Genomic DNA, 23,063 nt, shown 5'->3' with positions numbered 1-23,063 from the left:
GTGCAACCCGGCCTACCTGTAAATACTGTTTAAACCCAAATCTGGTGTGAACATGTATGTATGTACTGTATATTGAGTAACACCATACTCTAACCTTGTTAGGCAGAATTACCATATGCTGAGGGTTTTTGGTAATTTAATTCATTCTTTTTTCCAAGTAGATTGGTTAAGGTACCCTAATTAGATATAGACCCAGTGCCAGTGCTAATTAAAATGGTGATAATGCTGATAATAATAATGTTATATCTATAGTGTGGATTCTATTCACCACAGATAGACAGGCAGCACTTTGCTCTCCACTTCCCTCCCAGTTTTTGTCTCAAACAGCAGAGGGGGGGGGGGATGTCTGTACGTGTGTGTTCTTGGGGGTATGCATTTGTGTATGTGTATGATTATGCACAGTATGTGTGTATTTTGTGTGTGTAGATTTTTATTTGTGTGTGTTAAAGAACATTAGAGAGTGAGAGCTCTCAGTAGGTTTAATTATCCACTGAGATATGTTGATCTCTGGAGAGAAGCCCTCCCGACAGCACCACCATTAGAGAGGCTTTAGGAACAGTCCTTTGTACCCCCTCTCCTCACCTCCCACCGAAATTATAGTTAAAATATATTAAGCATTTCTCATATTAGCTCTCCAGCAGCATTGATTGGGGAGTGGCTGTTCCCTCTCTCCGGTCTATTTTTGCCTGACTTTTGGCATTGTTTCCTGATGAGCATTGTGAAAGCAGCCATGGCCAACAGTAATTGCACCCAGTGTCGTTACTGAGGACTGTGACTTCCCTATTGACTGTCTCACAGCTCAGAAAGGTCAAAGGGCATGCCAGTGTGTTAAGGAGCCCCTTTCCTCTCATTGGGAAATGGATCTGGTGTCAAAGTAGTTTCCGTTTGTATTATACAAACTTCATGTACCTTACTTTCATGTGAAATTACCTTTGAAGACGGTGATTACGAGTCTAATGCGTCTCAGTGTTAATGGAAGGTAAACAGAGCAACAATAGGGATTAGGTTTGATCCACTGTCCTAGCTTCGGGGGAAGCCAGTCGAATGTGCGGAGGATCGGGGTGACATGAGAGAACTTGGGAAGGTTGAAAACCAGGTAGGCTGTCGTGTTCTGGATAAGTTGCAGGGGTTTGATGGCACAAGTGGGGAGCCCAGCCAACAGCGAGTTGTAGTAGTCCAGACGGTAGAAGACACGTGTCTGGATTAGGATCTGCAACGCTTCCTGTGTGAGGTAGGGACGTACTTTACAGATGTTGTAAAGCATGAACCTGCATGAGCGGGTCACTGCTTTGATGTTTGCAGAGAACAGCAGGGCGTTGTCCAGGATCACGCCAAGGTTCTTTGCACTCTGGGAGGGCGACAATGTGGAGGAAGAGCAGTTCCATCAATTTTTTGTTGTTGTTGTTGTATTTTACCCTCTTTTTCTCCCCAATTTCAATATTCTCATTGCTGCAACTTCCCCACACGCTCGAGAGGCAAAGGTTGAGTCATGCATCCTCCGAAACATGACCCTCCAAACTGAGCTTCTTAACACCAGCCCGCTGAACTCACCTGCACCAATGTGTCTGAGGAAACACTGTTTACCTGACGACCGAGGTCAGCCTGCAGGCGCCTGGCCCGCCACAAGGAGTTACTAGAGCGTGATGAGCCAAGTAAAGCCCCCCCAGCCAAACCCTCCCCTAACCCGAACAACCCTGGGCCAATCGTGCACCGCCCTTTGCGACTCACAATCAAGGCAGGTTCTGGAATCGAACACAGGTCTGTAGTGATGCATCTAGCACCGCGATGCAGTGCCTTAGACCATTGCGTCACTAGGGAGACCCTGAGCAGTTCCGTGTTGTTGAGGTTGAGCTCGAGCTGAGCTTGAGCTGCCATGTACGCTTAGATGCGTGTTGCCACCTGGGTGGGTGGGTGGGTGGGTGGGAGGGAGAGAGAAACTTCACCCAGGTTAATGTAGGTTCTAAGGCACAGCCTGCTTTAATGACAGTTAAATGAAGATACAAGACTGAGAAGAGAAGCAGAGAGAAGAGGGAGCCAGAGTAAGAAGGAGAGAGTAAAAGAGACCAAGAGAGAGAGGTTGAGCTGACAGAGAAGCCTAAACTGTCAGATTGGTGCTATGAGGAGTGGGTGGTCTGAAATAATTTGTATACAAAACTGCCAAGACACGTCCAGCGAAGAGTGATGATAGTCTGCTTTTGACTAGTTTTATAAAAGACTAATTGCACATCCAAACTGTGGGCATATGCTGAGATAAACAGTGATGCCCATGTTCATTATCACTCCATACAAAGCTTCAGATGAATGGAAAATGGTTGTTATTATAAAATGAAAGGCTTTGACAAGCTGTTGAATATGGAGACACTAAAACAAAATCTGTCCTCCAAGGCTTCTGTGAAAGAAGACATGCCTGATCAAGTGATTTAACCCTACGATGTCATTGGTCCATCTGTGGTTCAGTGGCCACATACAGTGCCTTCAGGAAGAATTCATACACCTTGACTTATTCCAAATGTTTTTGTGTTATAGCCTAAATGAAACATTTATTCAATTGTTTTTTTCTCTCTCACCCATCTACACACAATCCCCCACAATGGCAATGTGAAAACGTGTTTTTAGAAATGTTAGCAAATTTATTGAAACTGAAATACCATTCACACTGCATGAGTCAGTACTTTGAAGAAGCCCCTTTGACAGTGATTACGGCTGTCTTTCTGGGTAGGTCTCTAAGAGCTTTCCATACCTGGATTGTGTAACATTTTCCCATTGTTATTTTCAAAATGCTTCAAGGCCACTCTGGAACATTCACCGTCTTCTTGGTAAGCAACTCCAGTGAAGATTTGACATTGTGTTTTAGGTTATTGTCCTTATTGTCATTCAAAAATGTTGTTAACCCGTTACAGTCAAAGCACTGTCTACAAAGCTTTATGGAATGTATGGAATGCGCTTCTACTAAACCATATGGAGTTGTTTTAAGGCTGTCATATCAAGGAAAATGTTTGCTATTTGATTTAGAATTTCAAGACCCTTTGAAGTATAAAAATATAATTTGATGAACAATTACAGTGGGGCAAAAAAGTATTTAGTCAGCCACCAATTGTGCAAGTTCTCCCACTTAAAAAGATGAGAGAGGACTTTCATTTTCATCATAGGTACACTTCAACTATGACAGACAAAATGAGAAAAGAAATCCAGAAAATCACATTGTAGAATTTTTAATGAACCTATTAGCATATTATGGTGGAAAATAGGTACAGTGCCTTGCGAAAGTATTCGGCCCCCTTGAACTTTGCGACCTTTTGCCACATTTCAGGCTTCAAACATAAAGATATAAAACTGTATTTTTTTGTGAAGAATCAACAACAAGTGGGACACAATCATGAAGTGGAACGACATTTATTGGATATTTAAAACTTTTTTAACAAATCAAAAACTGAAAAATTGGGCGTGCAAAATTATTCAGCCCCCTTAAGTTAATACTTTGTAGCGCCACCTTTTGCTGCGATTACAGCTGTAAGTCGCTTGGGGTATGTCTCTATCAGTTTTGCACATCGAGAGACTGACATTTTTTCCCATTCCTCCTTGCAAAACAGCTCGAGCTCAGTGAGGTTGGATGGAGAGCATTTGTGAACAGCAGTTTTCAGTTCTTTCCACAGATTCTCGATTGGATTCAGGTCTGGACTTTGACTTGGCCATTCTAACACCTGGATATGTTTATTTTTGAACCATTCCATTGTAGATTTTGCTTTATGTTTTGGATCATTGTCTTGTTGGAAGACAAATCTCCGTCCCAGTCTTTTGCAGACTCCATCAGGTTTTCTTCCAGAATGGTCCTGTATTTGGCTCCAAACCATCTTCCCATCAATTTTAACCATCTTCCCTGTCCCTGCTGAAGAAAAGCAGGCCCAAACCACGATGCTGCCACCACCATGTTTGACAGTGGGGATGGTGTGTTCAGCTGTGTTGCTTTTACGCCAAACATAACGTTTTGCATTGTTGCCAAAAAGTTCAATTTTGGTTTAATCTGACCAGAGCACCTTCTTCCACATGTTTGGTGTGTCTCCCAGGTGGCTTGTGGCAAACTTTAAACGACACTTTTTATGGATATCTTTAAGAAATGGCTTTCTTCTTGCCACTCTTCCATAAAGGCCAGATTTGTGCAATATACGACTGATTGTTGTCCTATGGACAGAGTCTCCCACCTCAGCTGTAGATCTCTGCAGTTCATCCAGTGTGATCATGGGCCTCTTGGCTGCATCTCTGATCAGTCTTCTCCTTGTATGAGCTGAAAGTTTAGAGGGACGGCCAGGTCTTGGTAGATTTGCAGTGGTCTGATACTCCTTCCATTTCAATATTATCGCTTGCACAGTGCTCCTTGGGATGTTTAAAGCTTGGGAAATATTTTTGTATCCAAATCCGGCTTTAAACTTCTTCACAACAGTATCTCGGACCTGCCTGGTGTGTTCCTTGTTCTTCATGATGCTCTCTGCGCTTTTAACGGACCTCTGAGACTATCACAGTGCAGGTGCATTTATACGGAGACTTGATTACACACAGGTGGATTGTATTTATCATCATTAGTCATTTAGGTCAACAATGGATCATTCAGAGATCCTCACTGAACTTCTGGAGAGAGTTTGCTGCACTGAAAGTAAAGGGGCTGAATAATTTTGCACGCCCAATTTTTCAGTTTTTGATTTGTTAAAAAAGTTTGAAATATCCAATAAATGTCGTTCCACTTCATGATTGTGTCCCACTTGTTGTTGATTCTTCACAAAAAAATACAGTTTTATATCTTTATGTTTGAAGCCTGAAATGTGGCAAAAGGTCACAAAGTTCAAGGGGGCCGAATACTTTCGCAAGGCACTGTATTTGGTCAATAACAAAAGTTTATCTCAATACTTTGTTATATACCCTTTGTTGGCAATTACAGAGGTAAAAAGTTTTCTGTAAGTCTTCACAAGGTTTTCACACACTGCTGCTGGTATTTTGGCCCATTCCTCCATGCAGATCTCCTCTAGAGCAGTGATGTTTTGGGGCTGTTGCTGGGCAACACGGACTTTCAACTCCCTCCAAAGATTTTCTATGGGGTTGAGATCTGGAGATTGGCTAGGCCACTCCAGGACCTTGAAATGCTTCTTACGAAGCCACTCCTTCGTTGCCCGGACGGAGTTTTTGGGATCATTGTCATGCTGAAAGACCCAGCCACGTTTCATCTTCAATGCCCTTGCTGATGGAAGGAGGTTTTCACTCAAAATCTCACGATACATAGCCCCATTCATTCTTTCCTTTACACGGATCAGTCGTCCTGGTCCCTTTGCAAAAAAACAGCCCCAAAGCATGATGTTTCCACCCCCATGCTTCACAGTAGGTATGGTGTTCTTTGGATGCAACTCAGCATTCTTTGTCCTCCAAACACGACGAGTTGGGTTTTTACCAAAAAGTTCTATTTTGGTTTCATCTGACCATATGACATTCTCCCAATCTTCTTCTGGATCATCCAAATGCTCTCTAGCAAACTTCAGACGGGCCTGAACATGAACTGGCTTAAGCAGGGGGACACGTCTGGCACTGCAGGATTTCAGGATTTTGCAGGAGTCCCTGGCGGCGTAGTATGTTATTGATGGTAGGCTTTGTTACTTTGGTACCAGCTCTCTGCAGGTCATTCACTAGGTCCCCCCGTGTGGTTCTGGGATTTTTGCTCACCGTTTTTGTGATCATTTTGATCCCACGGGGTGAGATCTTGCGTGGAGCCCCAGATCGAGGGAGATTATCAGTGGTCTTGTATGTCTTCCATTTCCTAATAATTGCTCCCACGGTTGATTTCTTCAAACCAAGCTGCTTACCTTTTGCAGATTCAGTCTTCCCAGCCTGGTGCAGGTCTACAATTGTGTTTCTGGTGTCCTTTGACAGCTCTTTGGTCTTGGCCATAGTGGAGTTTGAAGTGTGACTGTTTGAGGTTGTGGACAGGTGTCTTTTATACTGATAACAAGTTCAAACAGGTGCCATTAATACAGGTAACGAGTGGATGACAGAGGAGCCTCTTAAAGAAGAAGTTACAGTGTGAGAGCCAGAAATCATGCTTGTTTGTAGGTGACCAAATACTTATTTTCCACCATAATTTGCAAATAAATTCATAAAAAATCCTACAATGTGATTTTCTGGCTTTTTTTTCTCATTTTGTCTGTCATAGTTGAAGTGTACCTATGATGAAAATTACAGGCCTCACTCATCTTTTTAAGTGGGAGAACTTGCACAATTGGTGGCTGACTAAATACTTTTTTTTGCCCCACTGTATATTTGGCCTTACTGCTATTAGCCCATATAAACATATTGAATAACACAACTGGACAACCATCTATGTAGCACTCCACCAATCAGGCCTTTAAGGTAGAGTGGCCAGACGGAAGTAAAAGGCACATGACAGCCCATTTTAAGTTTTCCAAAAGGCACCTAAAGGCCTCTCAGACGATGAATCTGGTTTGATAGAACCAAGATTGAACTCGTTGGCCTAAATGCCAAGCGTCGCGTCTGGATACTTATGTAAATGTTATACTTTATTCTTTTTATTTTTAATACATTTGCAAACATAAAAAAAAAATGTTTTTGCTTTGTCATTATGGGGTACTGTGTGTAGATTGATAAGGGAAAAAAAACAATTGAATCAATTTTAGAATAAGTCTGTAACATAACAAAATGTGGAAAAGGTCAAGAGGTCTGAAATCTTTCCAAATGCACTGTACTTCCATTCATTTTTTCAACTGGTAATGGGGGACCTTCAGGCGAGTCTTGTGAGGCCTGTGGGCGTCCTAAACAACCAAAATGTATGTGTTCATGGGAGTTTCAGCTTTACACAGAGGGGTCATCTGTATATAGCCCACACCGTTTGGACACTACAGAAAGAAATTGGAAGATCGTCTGTATCTACTTCAGATGAGTCCAAAGACGCTTGTTGGGTCATATAGCAAAACGGAGAAAACCATCGTGTTTGTGAGAGTCTGATCTTTCCATAAAGGGGTCATTCGTTTATAGGCCAAATGATTTGGACGCTGTAGACGATTTTGTGAGAAGATGTCTCATGGTCTGACAAACACCGCACTAGCTCTTTCACCTCAGCAGATGTGGAAGGGCAACACAGGGGGATGCTGTGGATTGAGAAGCATCCAAAGAAATAAAAAACGGACAGATTTATATGCGGATTTATATAGGGTGTTATTAAACACTATTATTGCACACAGAGTGAGTTCATGCAACTTATTATGTGACTTGTTAAGCACATTTTTTGTCCTAAACTTATTTAGCCTTGCCCTAACAATGTGGTTGAATACTTATTGGCTGTAAAAAATTTGAAAACATAATTCCACTTTGACATAATGGGATATTGTGTGTAGGCTAGTATCACAAAATGTCAATTTAATACATTTTAAATTCAGGCTGTAACACAACGAAATGTGGAAAAAGGGTTGTGAATACTTTCTGCAGGCACTGTATGTGAGTGGCTTTGGAGCTGATTGGAGGAGACAGGGCAGATTCAGCCAATCGTGAAGTGGCTTGAGGCTAGGGTTTTGTTTTTTGATTGGCACTCGCGATTTGTGTCTTTCTCTGCTCCATCTGTTAATAATTTTAAGCCCGTTTCTCCTCACTGGCCTTGTCAGTATGCACACACACACACACACACACACCAACAATATATCCCATTTTTACCAATTTCACTTCAGATTCTGATGTTTACTCCCACTCGCGCTTCTCCACACGTAACATTTGTATATTTTTTTTACACCCTGGGTTGATCCTCCTGCTCAGTATCGATCCATATATCCAAACGTCAAACTTCAAAATGTTTTCAAGTTAAGGGTTACGGTTTGGATAGGGTTAAAACAAAGTTTAGGCATTCATAACAAATGGTTAAGTTAAGGGTAAAGGTTTGGGATAGGCAAAAAAAATAAATGGTCTTCCTCTGGGATTGAAAACGTGATCTTCGGATCCAGAGTCACGTGAGTCATGAGATTACGCCCGTCCACAGTGCACTAGCAAAACCCAAGCCTAATTGATGGCTGTTGCCCTAGACGTCCAATTTCAAAGTCGCACACACACACACACTTGAATGGAGACTTCAAGGGTACGGTCAAAGAATGCAAAGTCTGTCATCAAAATCATTACTGAGCAGAGGGAGAGATTTAAAATCTTTGGAAATGGCAGATTTTCTTTTGAAGGATATAAAAATAAAAACATTTTCTGCCTCTAGCCATATAAACTTGCATGACTAATATTTGCATAGAAATAATTTAGAACTCTTGGCCCTTAAAATAATACGGAATGTTGCATCGTATTCTTTCATAAAGCATTAGCCTAAATGTCAAACTTAGTTGCTTTTGTTGCTCTTTCTCTTAATAACATGTTTTCCTATTTCTCCCCCTTCTCCCCCACAGGTGTCGGATCGTTGTGACTATGTGTTTGTGAACGGGAAGGAGACGAGGGGGAGGATGAGGACGGTGCTCAACTTCACCTACAGCTACCTGAGCGCCCAGCTGGAGATGAGTGTGTGGATGCCCCGCCTCCCGCTGGTCATCGACGTGGCTGACCCCGAGCTCAGCCAGATCAAGGGCTGGAGGGTCCCGGTGGCGACCGGCAACAAGAGGTGTGTGGTTTTACCAGACAGTGAGATGGGTTACCTTGTTCATACTGCTTGGGAAACAGATGTTCATAATAATTGCAGTGCATAGTAAAAAACTAAGATTCAAGGATCATCTTCAAACATCATGTTAATTAAAGTGGTTGTACCTCTCATATATTTACCACTTATTCTCTAAGTAGCCTTGGAACCTAATGCACCAGTCTGTCCACATATAAGTCCATCCTCATCTGGAGGGTTAGAATAACTGTGATAATGCCAATGTCTTAACCATGATGCCTACACCTGTCCAGCATTACGCTCCCTCTCTATGGCCACCGCTGTTCTCTGGATACCCAGGTGACGCCGGTGACTCAGATGCTCTCTCCGAGGGGTTGTGAGAGGCTTAAGAATATGACTTTCAATTACTGTTGTGACTCTCAGCCAATTCTCTCTGTGACTCACTTTCTGTCAGCCAGACGCAAGACTAACACGTCTGACAATTCTGTTCTCACCTGCACAACATTCTGTAAAAGTCCTTACAAAAGCAGTCAACCTTGTTCCTGTTTGAACAAGGAAGAAAGAGAGCAAAGACTAGAATTGGAGTCTGCATTTCATTTTCGCTTGTTGTTATAGAAATAACCGTTTTTCTAGGAAATATGACATCCTAGCTTGATGCATATGTTTTTTAGCTTGAGGCATGTGTTCTATAGACTTTTCAGTAGCCAGGCCACCAGGTGGCACTCTAACACATCTGCCCCTGAGCGATTTAGTCCAGTGAGTAGGAGAGGTGAGCGAGCCAGTCGAGTCATATTGTGCTTCTGGAAGCGAGCTTATTACACGGCCAGACCTTATCTGACCTGACGGCCATCCGTGAGAGCATGCCTCGCCCACTTCTTCTTTCTTTTTTTTGCTGCTTGCCGCTAATGTCACCCGAGTTAGGCTTTAGGCTGCCATGTAAGTGTCGTCACGCTGGTGAATGTGGTGGTGGGGGGAGGCATGGAGAGCCCGGGCAGGTCCAGCATGTTAACCTGTCAGCCTGTTTTTCTGCCTGGATGGCCACACCTCATTAACCTAATGGAAGCTGTCAGTATCACACTTCCCCCGGCCACCTGACCTAGCCCAGAGCACATAAAGGAAGGGAGGGTGGGAGTAGAGAAAGAGAGAGAGAGAAAGAAAGGTGTTTGAATTCAGTGAAAGAGACTGAATTCAGTGAAAGAGACTGAGTTCAGTGAAAGAGACTGAATTCCGTGAAAAGCGAGAAAGAGACTTGAATGAGAAAACACATAATGTAGGAGTAGAGCGAGAGAATGGGAGATAAAGTGTTTAGAGAGAATGGAGAGTTGAGTAGCGTCAGGGTAATAGCCTCTTTGTTGACTGTCTGTCACAGTGCTCCGCCATTTACAGGAGGTTAGATTCCCTGGGCCACGCTCTCGATCACTGGGCTGAACAGGGCTACCTCTCCCTGATCTGTACTTTACCTCATTCTACTGCTGCTGAATGGGTCTAATCATAGTAGATGAAGAACAATGGGTCCCTATAGATTTTACATTTATATTTTAGTAATTTAGCAGACGCTCTTATCATGCGTGAATTACAATTAGTGCATTCATCTTAAGAAAGCTAGGGGAGACAACATACTGTATACAGTTGTAGTTAGTATATTTTCCCTTAATAAAGTAGTTATCAGCAAAGACAGTGCTAATAGGAAAAGTAACAGGGTTTCAATCCCTTGTTTAATTCAAACAATGGAATAAAATGGAGGAGAAGATAGAGACAGTGAAGCTAGAGAAATGGAGGAAATGTCACGCGTGCTCCCGCTCTCCCTCTCTGGCGCTCGAAGGCGCCAGGCTGCCCTTCATTACGCACACCTGTCACCATCATTACACGCATCAGCGCTCATTGGACTCACCTGGACTCTTTCCGTTTGTTGTTTGCCCCATCTATAACTGTCTGCTCCCCCGTTTGTTCCCTGTGTCAGCATTATTGTAGTTATGTGTTCATGTCCAGACGCTGTCCTGTCCTTTTCTATGTCCGTTGCTATTGAATATTCACTCCCTGCACCTGCTTCTCGTCTCTACCAGCGTCAATCCATACAGGAATAGAATAGAACAGAGTAGAGAACTATTTGATATATACTGTAAAATACAGACTTTCTCAAATATCACACAGTTTCACCTTGCATGTGAACATATTTTTTGCCAGAAATTAGGTTGCATTTAGATGATTTTGTCTGTGCTTCGGAGTTAACGAATACCCACATCCAAATATGTCTGTGTTAACTACAGTAAACTGTTGATTTGCTCTACATTTTCCAACTTAAATGCTGCTTTTATTCTGCTTCTTTCCAAGCTTTTTTTCTTTCTTATTTTCTCCAGGTATGAGAGAGTGAGTGCGGATGATGGTGACAGTGAGAGGACAGAGAGTGGCTGTGTCCCCCAGTACCAGAGCACCACGGTGCGGGTCCTCACACACTTTGTGGCCCTGGGAGTTGATGGAAATGGCCAACAGGACTTCTTGCTGGGCAGTGATTGGCAGGTGGACGTGACTGACCTGGTCCAGGATTTACTGAGGGTGGAGGACCAACGTGTGGCCTATCTACTGGAGGGACAGGTCCTGATGGGCCTCAACACTGGCACAGCCAAACTACAGGTGTGAGAGAAAGGGAGATGAAGGGAGAGAGAGAGAAGTGATTAAAGAGTGATACAGCAGTCTGAACGTTTGAGTGTGAGTGAAATGGCGAGAGTGTGATCGAAAGTGGGAGAGACAGAGATCGTGGGGTGAAAGAGTGGTAATGAGAGCATTAGTGTGTGTGAGAGAGCTAGGAACAGAGAGAAACCTTATGATGAACCAAGAGTGAGAGATAAAGAGTGCCTGCTTGGACAAAATAATAGAGGATGGACAGTGCAAAAGGAACGTTTATGAAAACACAAAGAAAACGGAGGCTCTTTGCGAGTGGGGCTTTTAAAAAAGGTTACCGAATCGATCTCGGCACAGCACAAACACTTAGCCTATCAGGGACTGACAAAGCAACGTGAGCCTGCGGCACGCCCAATAAAGGCTGCTAAGTCTCAGAGGGCGTGTAGGCTCACACACACCACCAGACACTCCCCCCATCCCATGTAGATCATTACTAACAGCAGGCTCCTCTGGAGAGCGTTGAGGGGTGCCCACTTACGGTGTAAAATACAATCGATCAAGGTTTTCCCCAACAACACAACAGCTCTTCCAATGCCTGATCCATGGACATTCATATCCTCTCCTTATTGTTGTTGGTGTACAATACCCTATTACCTTTACATTACCCAGGTTGGTCAGTTGAGAACCATTTCTCATTTCCATTGGAGACCCTGGCCCACAGACAGAAACACGCAGCAAAGATATCTATTGGGAAATGGATGGAAATTATATCAATGGTTGCACTGTATTGTCCCTCTATTTGTGTGTGCTCTTTAGGATGTTTTGAGAATAACTATGACTCAATAACAGTGGAGAGGCACTTTATGATGTCAAAGTTGTTTACCCTGTGATCATTCACTCTGCTACGAAGCCATCCTGTCCCTGTCCTGCCCTGCTATTATAGGTGGCTTACTACACACACACACACACACACACACACACACACACACACACACACACACACACACACACACACACACACACACACACACACACACACACACACACACACACACAAAGGTAAAAAAATGTAATGTTTTAATCCTCCCCTCCTTATGCTGATCACTCACATGCATAGAAACACACAAAACAGAACACACTATGCTTTTCGATCTCTCTTCATCAATGTTTTCCTCTCCCCCCTGAAGCATACACACTGGCACTCAGAGAAACCCACATGCAGCAGCCTCAAAGGAGTATTGACAATGCTGTTAGAGAAGCTGTGAAGTTTTATTTGATAGCAAAATTGCCTCTTTGTTCATTGGAGTGATTTTAGATCCATCTACAAACAAGAGGGTCTTCAATTGTCTGGAATTAAATTCAGATAAAAAGCAGAGCAATCACTGCAATTGGCATGGAGGGTCTTGGAATCAAACTATCAAAGGGAATTCTGATGAAAGGGGAGCAGATTGCCCTGGGTCTCCACAGTAACCAAAAATCCAACCCATTTCATGTGTCAGATACATCTCTGCCTGCAGTGCGGTTCGCGCTGCCGCTAAATTGATAAATCACTCTACCTCAGACAAACCGGTTATTAGCTTTAAAAGGCACAATCACTGCTTTTCCCAAGCCCTAACACTTCCATTAGTAACGACGGCAGGGAAAAGCTTACTGAAAGCTTCAAATGCAGCATTGATTGGTTCAATGTTTTGTTATTCATGTTTTTACAATGTCACCAACAGATGCAGTTAAAGGCCCAGTGCAGTAAAACATAATTTACCTGTGTTTAATATACTGTATATTTGCGAGGTTGGAATAATACTGTGAAATTGTGAACATTAAAGATAATGTCCTTTTAGTTTAAGACAGTGGTGGTCAATGCTGTTTAAGATGAGGGACGGCAATATTTTTTTGGAATGAGCATGGCTTTATTTCTATTACAGTTAATTGGATGACTGTCATTCATATCCCATTCACCCAGTTCAATCGATAGGTTTAGGCTACTACATGACACTCATGAGGTTGCTACAACGTAGCCTATGAATGAAAGATTACACCGTAGGTGCACACAGGCCGAGAAAAAAATGTTGAGGTGACAGACAGTGACACATTGACAGACATTGACAGACCGTTTAATAAACGTTTTTCAACAGAATCAACAGAATGAATACACCTCGGGTGACGCTAAATACAGTTCACATTCATAGCAGCCATGTCATATTCCTTCTCGCATACATGCGCTCTCCTCCTCTCACCTTTTCCCTAATGTTTGTGTACTTCAAGACGATTCATCAGCTGTATATGACCAGGCAAAAAAAACATTCCAAGCCAAACCATATCATATCAAGTGCTCCACACTGCCTACATCATTGTCACCATATTAGCTAAAGTAACATCATAGTCAACATAGCTAATAGAACTAGCGTGTTAGTAAACCTGCTACAATCATGCAATAACGTTATAGTGTATACTCAGTTAGCAGTTTAGCAGTTACACTGGCGGGCCCCGGTGGCAATAAATTAATAAAACCAAAAGCTTACCTTGACTTGGAAGAGTTTCAGTGTTGTGTTGGATAGTCGTAATTAACACAGCATCCCTCTGTTTGAGCAAGGTGCTTGAGTAGGCTAAATTAGATAGCTGCATTTGCTAGTGAAGTGAAACTGAAAGTGCAAAAAAAAGACACTGCAGTGATAGCTAGCTGTAGCTCATGCTTTCAGTACTATATTCATTTTCTGGTCCTTTGACTTGGTGGACAACATGTCAGTTCATGCTGCAAGAGCTCTGATAGGTTGGAGGACATCTTCCGGAAGTTGTCATAGTTACTGTTTAAGTCTACAGAAGGGGTTGAGAACCATGAGCCTCCTCGGTTTTTGTATTGAAGTCAATGTATCAAGAGGAGGATGGAAGCAAGCTGTCCTCCAGACACACCATGGTGCTACCCAACAGAGTGCTGTTGAGGCTACTGTAGACCTTCATCGCAAAACAGTGTGTATTAATAAATGAATTTACAATTCCAGTCAAAAGTTTGGACACAGCTACTCATTCAAGGGTTTTTCTTTATTTTTTAAAACTATTTTCTACATTGAGGTAGTCACCTGGAATGCATTTCAATTAACAGGTGTGCCTTGTTAAAAGTTCATTTGTAGAATGTATTTTCTTCTTAACGCGTTTGAGTTGTGTTGTGACAAGGTAGGGGTGGTATACCATTTTTTGGTTACTACATGATTCCATATGTGTTATTTCATTGTTTTGATGTCTTCACTATTATTCTACAATGTAGAGAATAGTAAAAGTAAGGAAAAACCCTTGCGTGAGTAGATGTGTCCAAACTTTTGACTGGTACTGTATTTAGTATAGTTTTATCTAAAAAAATCTACTTTTAGAATGTTTTACAATTAAATTTTTTATGAAATTTAGGAGGGAGAATGGTCCTCCCTTTCCTCCTCTGAGGAGCCTCCACTGGTAAAAAGACCGCCTGAAATTTCAGCCTGTTTTGGTGGGATGGAGTTTTGGCCTGCCTGGTGACACCCCCAGATGGTAAATTAGTTATAAAACCAAAATGAAAGAGAGTTTCAAACCTCTCTGCCAATAATGGCTAGTTTCCAGTTTTCCACACACAGTATATTAATCGTTACCCACAAATTCTTTGATATTGAGATAATCTTGAGGATATACAGGTAGTTTTGCGAGACAATGCTAACTAACATTTGCACAATGACTGGAAGTCATAGCATGCCAGCAGGTACCCATGGACTTCCAGTCATTGCACTAATGCAAGTTACCATTGGCTCGTGAAACTACCTCTAACTTCCTTCATATTGGACACAGAGACATACAAATGGTATCATCTGACTCAGGGGAAATAGATAAAGGGCCTCATTGCCAAAATCCCAAAGTATCCCTTTTAAATAATGTCCCCCTCTTACTTTGTTAGTTACTTTTATTTAATGATTATTTTATTTCACTTTATTCTAGAGTAGATTAAAGGACATTGGATGAGAATGTGGTGGTATGTGTTCTGTTGGATTTTAGGATAAAGCTTTTGGCTTAATCTAACCAGTGACACAATGTACCCACTTAGATAATAAAATTGTCCTAAATAGACCTAAACGCACCAAGGTAACATCAAGATAACAACAAGGTAACTCTACCTATATGATCATGACAGCATATGTTGACCTATGACCCAGCCCTAGAGGTGTCACAGTACACAGATCTACACGGCTGGCCCTGTGTGTTCCCAGTGTGTTTATCTATGAGGCGAGCATGCAACCGTGCAGCTCTAACAGTACGGTGCTGTGGATGGGAAGTGTGTTGGCCTAGCCTGTGGTCCTGTACAGCAGGGGTTCCCAACGTGTTTCACATTGCACCTTGTGCATTCTACTATTACAACTATCAAGAATAATCCTTTATAATGTTTTTTTTGGGGGTACCACTGCTGTACAGATGAGGCAGTGATCCGTGCTGACAGTTCATTATGGCAGGGTGGAGGCGTGGGCCTGTGTGGGGGCTGGTGGTGGAGAAGAGGAGAAGGGTGGAGAGGAGACTCATGCCTAATGGGAGCAGATGGGAGTGCTTCCCTTCTCATCACCCACATTTACATGCTTACATCTCAAGCAGCCCCGGGAGGCAGGGAACTGCCAGTCAGACAGACGCAGGCGGAGTTTGTATGTGTGCGTCTTTGAGAGTGTGGCTGGCAGATCGCAGATGCAATTGAGGGTACAGTACATGCATCACCTTTTTTGGGTCATATAAGCACTGAACAGTAATAAAGAGCTTGGGTCATGGTGTTTCCTCTAAGGAGGTCAATTATGTTCTTTCTTGAGTGCCAATATAAGCTTGTCATGTTGACGTCTTCGATCATGATGGGTTGAATGTAAATGCTTGTGCAGGTGATGTGAACCAATACAAGCGTGTGTGTGTGTGTAAGGGGGGGGGGGGGGGCTCTGTTTGTATACTAATGTATGATGTTGCAGGTGATGTCTCCTCTGTCTGACTCGATCCTGGCTGAGCGGATGATCAGGGTTCTGGATGACAAAGTGAGCGTGACAGAGCTGGGAGTGCAGCTGGTGTCTGGCCTCTCTCTGTCCCTCCAGCTCAGCCCAGGGAGTAACAGGGCCATCGTCGCCACTGCTACCACACAGGAAGTCATGCAGAAACTCAAACAGGTTACCACGCACACATGCCTCAGCAACCTAATGCACCAAATATATAATATGTTCACCCATAGATAGAAATGATATATGGGAATTATATGAGATATATGAGCCATCTGTAAGGCTAAACTGTAACTTTCTCACCTGGAAACGGTGGAGTCACATTTGCTGCCATTTGATCCTATATAGTGAATATGATGTGTTTCTAATGTCAAAGTTTTGATCTAATCTCAATGAAGATGTCTGCTTCTGAAACTATGACATATTTTCAGAAGAACAGCTGCAGAGTCCTTCTTCTTCTTCCTCTGCTTTTAAACAGGCTATTTAAACATATCTTTACATCTGCAGGGGTTCTCTCTCTCTCTCTCTCTCTCTCTTTACTTCTACACTCACTCTTTCTTTCTTTTTCTCTCTTGATGAAGATGAAAAGATTAGACTCCTGCTGATACCATTTTCTACCGTGTAGTAACATAGTAGGACTTTATATTATGACAGGGAAGCATGCTTTCCTTTAATACCTGCAGTAGTTATGTGTCCCATGGGGAGTTGGTGTTTTAGAGTAGACATGTGGGTGGGGATTGGTTTTGTTGAAGCACTCCTAAGACAGGTTTATTTGGAGTTTACCCTTATGATAGAAGAACTCCAATGTCTTTGTGTGTGCGTGTGTATTCATGTGTGTTTGTGTGTGTGTGTCCTCAGGAATCCCTCATCAGTGCCTGGCTCCAGTTCAGCGACGGCTCCATGACTCCTCTGGACCACTACGACCCCGCCCACTTTGTGCTCACAGCCATCTCATTGGACGAGCATGTGGTATCGGTACGGCGCAGCGCGGAGTGGAAGTGGCCGGTCATCATGGCAAACGGCGAAGGTCAGGGGTTACTGGTGCGTGTAGAGATGACATCATCAGAGATCTGCCAGAAGACAAAGCGACGCACCATTCTGGCAGCCGGGGTGGGAAATGTCTGCGTTAGGTTTGGCCGCTCTGAGGAGCCATACAGCCACCCTGGAGGCAAAACACGACCAGACCCGCCCTACTACGGAGGCTCCATCTCTGACATTGAGGCTGGGATCATGAACCGGGGGGCCACGACAGTCAAGACCCCTATTCCGGTGAGGCCCAATGGGGACAGGCTGTCTGCCGATGGAAGAGTCCCTGGGGGGTTCTCTGAGTTCCCTGCCCAGGAGGAGCTGCCGCGGGGCCGCAGCACGGACGAGGATCTGTTGTCATCACGCCGCAGCCTCACTGACCTGGAGATCGGTATGTACGCACTGCTGGGGGTCTTCTGCCTGGCCATCCTGGTCTTCCTCATCAACTGCATCTCCTACACCCTCAAGTACCGCCATAAAGAGCTGCCCTTGGAGGCCCCCGAGGCCATGCCCCATGCCCACGACTGGGTGTGGCTTGGCCAGGAGGAGGGCCTGTGTCTGCAGCAGCAGCAGGATGAGCTGGGCAGCACCCTGGAAGAGGGCAGCCAATTGCTGAACGGCGGTGTTCTGAAGGGCAGTGCCCAGGGAGGCTGCCCGGGAGGCAGGAACGAGTCACTCAACTCACCTACCACCAAGAGGAAGAGGGTCAAATTTACTACCTTCGCCAACATCAAGCCCAGTAACGGATGCCCAGTTCTAAGCCCGCTGGCACTCGGACAGACCACCGACATTAAGTGGGTATGTCCGGACATCGAGCTGGGGGACTCGCAAGAGCTCCGGAATTACATGGAGAGGTTGAACGAGAATGCTACAAAAAACATTGTATAGAGGGCTTGATTTTTTGTGGACAAATGAGTAACTCTAACTCACCCGAATGCCTTCAGAGTAAGAAGAGAGTAAGGGGTGCTTTTTACTGAAACTGGTTGGCACTGTACCACACCATGACAACAAAATGGAACATTCCAGCAAGTGTTGTTTCCATGGTAACTGTTGTAATAGTTGATGATCATAAGTGAGGTGGGGGGTGGGAATTGCCATGACACCACATTGGATATGTGGGAATTTGTGAACTTGAATGTCACTTTAATTAGTTTAGATGTCTGTTCCCTTGTCTTTAATTAAAGAAAAGCTTACAGTGCATTCAGAAAGTAGTCAGAACCCTTCACTTTTTCCACATTTTTTACGTTACATCCTTATATATATATTTTTTCTCCTCATCAATCTACACACAATATCCCATAACGACAAAGCAAAAACAGGTTTTTAGACATTTTTGCAAATGTATTACAAATAAAAAACAAATACCTTATTTACATAAGCATTCAGACCCTTTGCTATGATACTCAAAATTGAGCTCAGGTACATCCTGTTTCCATTGATCATTACTGAGATGGTTCTACAACTTGAATGGTGTCCTGTGGTAAATTAAATTGATTGGACATGATTTGGAAAAGCACACAATTGTCTATATAAAGGTCCCACAGTTGACATTGCATGTCAGAGAAAAAAACAAACAATGAGGTCGAAGAAATTGTCCGTAGACCCCCGAGACAGGATTGTGTCGTGGCACAGATCTGGGGAACGGTACCAAACAATGTCTGCAGCATTGAAGGTCCCCAAGAACACAGTGGCTTCAATCATTCTTAAATGGAAGAAGTTTGGAACCACCAAGACTCTTCATAGAGCCGGCTGCCCGGCCAAACTGAGCAATCGGGGGAGAAGGGCCTTGGTCGGGGAAGTGACCAATAACCCAATGGTCACTCTGACAGAGCTATAGTTCCTCTGTGGAGATGGGAGAACCTTCCAGAAGGACAACCATCTCTGCAGCACTCCAGCAATCAGGCCTTAATGCTAGAGTGGCCAGACGGAAGCCACTCTTCAGTAAAAGGCACCTGACAGCCTGACAGCACCACCCATCACCTGGCAAATTACCATCCCTACGGTGAAGCATGCTGGTGGCAGCGTCATGCTGTGGAGATGTTTTTCAGCAGCAGGGTCTGGGAGACTAGTCAGAATTGAGGGAAAGATGAATGGAGCAAAGTACAGAGACCAGGACCTGGTCTCTGTACTTTGCTCAGGACCTCAGACTGGGGCGAAGGTTCACCTTTTAACAGGACAACAACTCTAAGCACACAGCCAAGACAAAGCAGGAGTGGCTTTGGGACAAGTTCCTGAATGTTCTTGAGTGGCCCAGTCAGAGCCCGGACTTGAACCCGATCTAACATCTCTGTAGAGACCTGAAAATAGCTGTGCAGCAACGCTCCCCATCCAACCTGACAGAACTTGAGAGGATCTGCAGAGAAAAATGGGAGAAACTCCCGAAATACAGGTGTGCCAAGCTTGTAGCGTCATGCCCAAGAAGACTCAAGGCTGTAATTGCTGCCAAACCTGTTTTTGCTTTGTCATTATGGGGTATTATGGGTAGACTTATGAGGGAAAAAACAATTTAATCAATTTTGGAATGAGGCTGTAATGTAACAAAATGTTGAAAAAGTGAAGGGGTCTGAATACTTTCCGAATGCACTGTGTTTCATTTTGTTATCATGCACAGCTCTCTTTGTTAACTTTTTAAATCATGATTTCCTTATACTATTGTACATGATGTGGTTGCTTTTTTTCTAGTCATGCCCTGAAAATACTTCAAATCTGTAAAATAGTCATAAAAAATGTCAATTTGTTTTGCGTCCACATGAAGCTCTCAGATTTTCTGATGTTAAGCAATTATAGATTCTATGAGAATAGTGTTCAAAGCTATCAAAGTTGTAAATAAGTCGAGCAGAAATACTGGTTTGGAGTACGTGAGACAACATTTTGTAAAGTATTCTGTATTTTTGTACATATTTCTTTAGTCTGTCCTTTTTGAGTTACATTTTTTTTCTCCAGAGACCAACATGCATGTTAGTGAAAACAAAGCCCAAGCCTGGCTTAGTTCCTGTTGATCCATCAGAATGAAATGTGTACATACTGCACAGTCTTCCCTATGAGACACAAGCATCTCTCACACACCTCCCTGTCAAAGACATGACATTCATTTTATAGCTGAGCTCTAGGTATTATTATTATTTTTTTCTTAATTTTCTTTCCTTTTTTTATTTTATTTCTCCTTCACTTTTTTACTTGTATTTTCTTTCATAACGAAAGAATATGTACAATATGTACAAAAAGTTTATTAATAGAAATCAAACACCAATGTCTCCTCAATGTTTGTCACATTATTTTGTTATTTTGTTGATTCACTCAACTGATTTGAATATTTAGTTTAAACCTGTAGCCTACATGCAGGTTTTCACACTCCTTATGTCATTAGTTTTATTCTGAACCTACATTACATGTAATTGTTGGTGAGCATAACTTCTGATATCTTGTTCTAATCCCCATTTTGGATCTATTTATTTCTCTTTCAGAAGGACCATAATAACTGCAGATTATTACACTAACACTGAGCCATAAAACCTTAACACACAGTATAGTTCAGGTCTATTATCAGAACTAATGGTTGGAGTAGATAAGTATAGTATCCCAGTGGAGAAAATTGGTTGAAATGACATCATTACAACCACAAACTGTTTGAAATAACATTGTTATGACATAATTTAAACCATTTGAATAGTAGTATAGGGATAGTAGTATACGGATACACTAAACTTCCCTTCAATGACATGAGCTGCTGAGTTCTAGATGGAATAGTAATCGGCTACATGGCATCACTCCTGACTCCAACATCCCAATCCTCTCCCTATCCATATTCCCCTCCATATCCCCATGCCCTCCTTTCCCATCAGTCAGATCCATAGATGTCCATCCCTTACTGTTTTCAGAATGGCCTCTGGATTGATTAAAACTAAAGGTGATACCTCTCTCTCCTGTTTCTGTGTGATTCATTTGTCTAGACGTTAAATTCATCCCTCTATCTATCTGGCCAGAATGAGATACCCATCCGACCATTCACGTTTGTGCAAACAGACAGCCCCTCTATCAAATACCAAATGGGCCTCCTGTCAGTGCATCTGCCAGACAGTAAGCTGGGAAAATAAGTCATTCTGATGCCTGCCTTCCCAAAGTACTACTTTCAAACTTGGCTGAATCATTAGAGTTGTTTTACAACATTACAATTATGACATCTATTACCATCTTTTTAACTTTTTCCTAAAGACATGTTATAGCCTGAGTTTTTTCTGGTCAGGTCATGTGATTAGGAAAAGCTCCTGGCCCTAATGATGAGTATCACAACTACTTCCATAATGTACTTTTATGCTTCTCATATTGTATGTTATGATTCCACTACAACAGAAGAGCTCCATCTCCAGCTCTAGTATATTAAAAAGCCTTTTTTACCGCTCCCAGACAATTAGTATATCTCCCCTAGAACACAGGCCTGGCTCCCCTTTGTGAAAGGGCAAGCTAATTAATGATTACCGGGACGAGTTTCACTACATGTTAATGTGCCATTTTCCATCAACAACCCAGATGTCAATGATGTTCTAATGAAGCACTAGCCCCTTGCAGCACCTGTGAAGAGAGGGAGGAGGAAGCAATGAGTCCCCATCCAACTCACTGGACTTTGTGTATTCTGTGAGGGTTTGAGGCCACAGACTGCACCGATACAATAAGCTAGAGGATATTCTACTAAAATATTTGGGTTTCATTTGAAGAGCAGTGAAGTGTTTCTGGAACATAGTGTTTCTTAGTGAATTGAAAGAGACGAGTAAAAGATGAGTGGGGATTAATGAGTCTGTAGACCATTTTGAAATCCTGGGCGAGTAAGTGGCAGAGGGCACATGTTTGTGAAGTGAGTATAAGTAAGGCCTACCTTGCTGTTGTTAGTCAAGTTCTCATTCTGCTACTCACTGCTCTTTCTCTATTGATCCTGGCCTCTATGTTTAATGAAAACACCAAAACAGATTAAACTCACCCCACTTTCCCACCCTATACTTGCTTTGCTTGTGTGTGTGTGTGTGTGTGATACATCATGATAAGTGGTTATTTCACAAATGTTTCGTCCCCCATTTTGAATCTGATTATATTGCATTCCTATCAGTGGCAGGATTGATGTTGGATCCTACAGGCACTATGTGAAAGCTATCGAAGTTGGCAGGCCCTTTCAGGATTTCCATTGTCTGCTGGTGTGTGTTTGAGAGAGAGTGTGGATGAGAATGCGTGTACAAACGTGTGTGTACAAATGGGTATTTCTATGTGTATGTGTGTGTTTGTATGAGAGGTGATTTATGAGTTAGACGAGTGCAATTAATGCAGCTGTGACTGCGCTATTGTACTCTCCTCCCTCAACTTTGCATCTCTACCCAGGGTCAACATGGCATAGCTAAGCAGACAGTCACTGGAGTGTCCTATAAGAGACTCCCTTATCCTAGTCCTGTGTACAATGCACCACAATGAAGAAGCCCTCTGAGGACGTCCCTGCAGTGTCAAGGGAGATGTAGAAACGATGTAGAGTTCATGAAGGAAAATGATTAATCGCAGCGTTTTTAGATGCTTGTGGTTCACTTCTATTCCCTGTGGTCCCGTCTTTATTGAGATCCTAATTGAGGTATTGCCGCTAACACCCCCCCCCCCCCCCTCCCTCCGAGGGACCCCTCTGTGGAAGAAGTTGGTCTGTTTTATTTTCTGTTTCTCGTTTAAATCTAAGATGGTATTTCTGTATTTAGGTCTACGTTGTCAGTGTCTGGAGGTAAATCAAGCTTTATTTGTCACATACCCCGAATACATCAAGTGTAGACCTTACAGTGAAATGCTTA

General features: G+C 43.0%; 1 protein-coding gene across 1 annotated transcript in view; it reads left to right on the top strand.

Annotated features, from left to right (window-relative positions):
* The window catches only part of LOC139388049 (transmembrane protein 132C-like), a 213,297-nt gene extending 194,685 nt beyond the window's left edge, over positions 1-18,612 (top strand). Inside the window, exons 6-9 of the mRNA XM_071134548.1 lie at positions 8,427-8,635; positions 10,987-11,260; positions 16,204-16,395; positions 17,083-18,612. Of these exons, the coding sequence (XP_070990649.1) occupies positions 8,427-8,635; positions 10,987-11,260; positions 16,204-16,395; positions 17,083-18,138 (1,731 nt within the window). The 3' untranslated portion in view covers positions 18,139-18,612. The remainder of the gene's footprint in view (positions 1-8,426; positions 8,636-10,986; positions 11,261-16,203; positions 16,396-17,082) is intronic.
* The last annotated feature ends 4,451 nt before the right edge of the window (positions 18,613-23,063 follow it).

The sequence above is a fragment of the Oncorhynchus clarkii genome, chromosome 29 (genome assembly GCF_045791955.1).
Source record: "Oncorhynchus clarkii lewisi isolate Uvic-CL-2024 chromosome 29, UVic_Ocla_1.0, whole genome shotgun sequence".
NCBI classification, from domain to species: domain Eukaryota; kingdom Metazoa; phylum Chordata; class Actinopteri; order Salmoniformes; family Salmonidae; genus Oncorhynchus; species Oncorhynchus clarkii.
The sequence above is the reverse complement of the archived record's forward strand: the minus strand, read 5'-3'. Positions and strand labels throughout refer to the sequence as shown.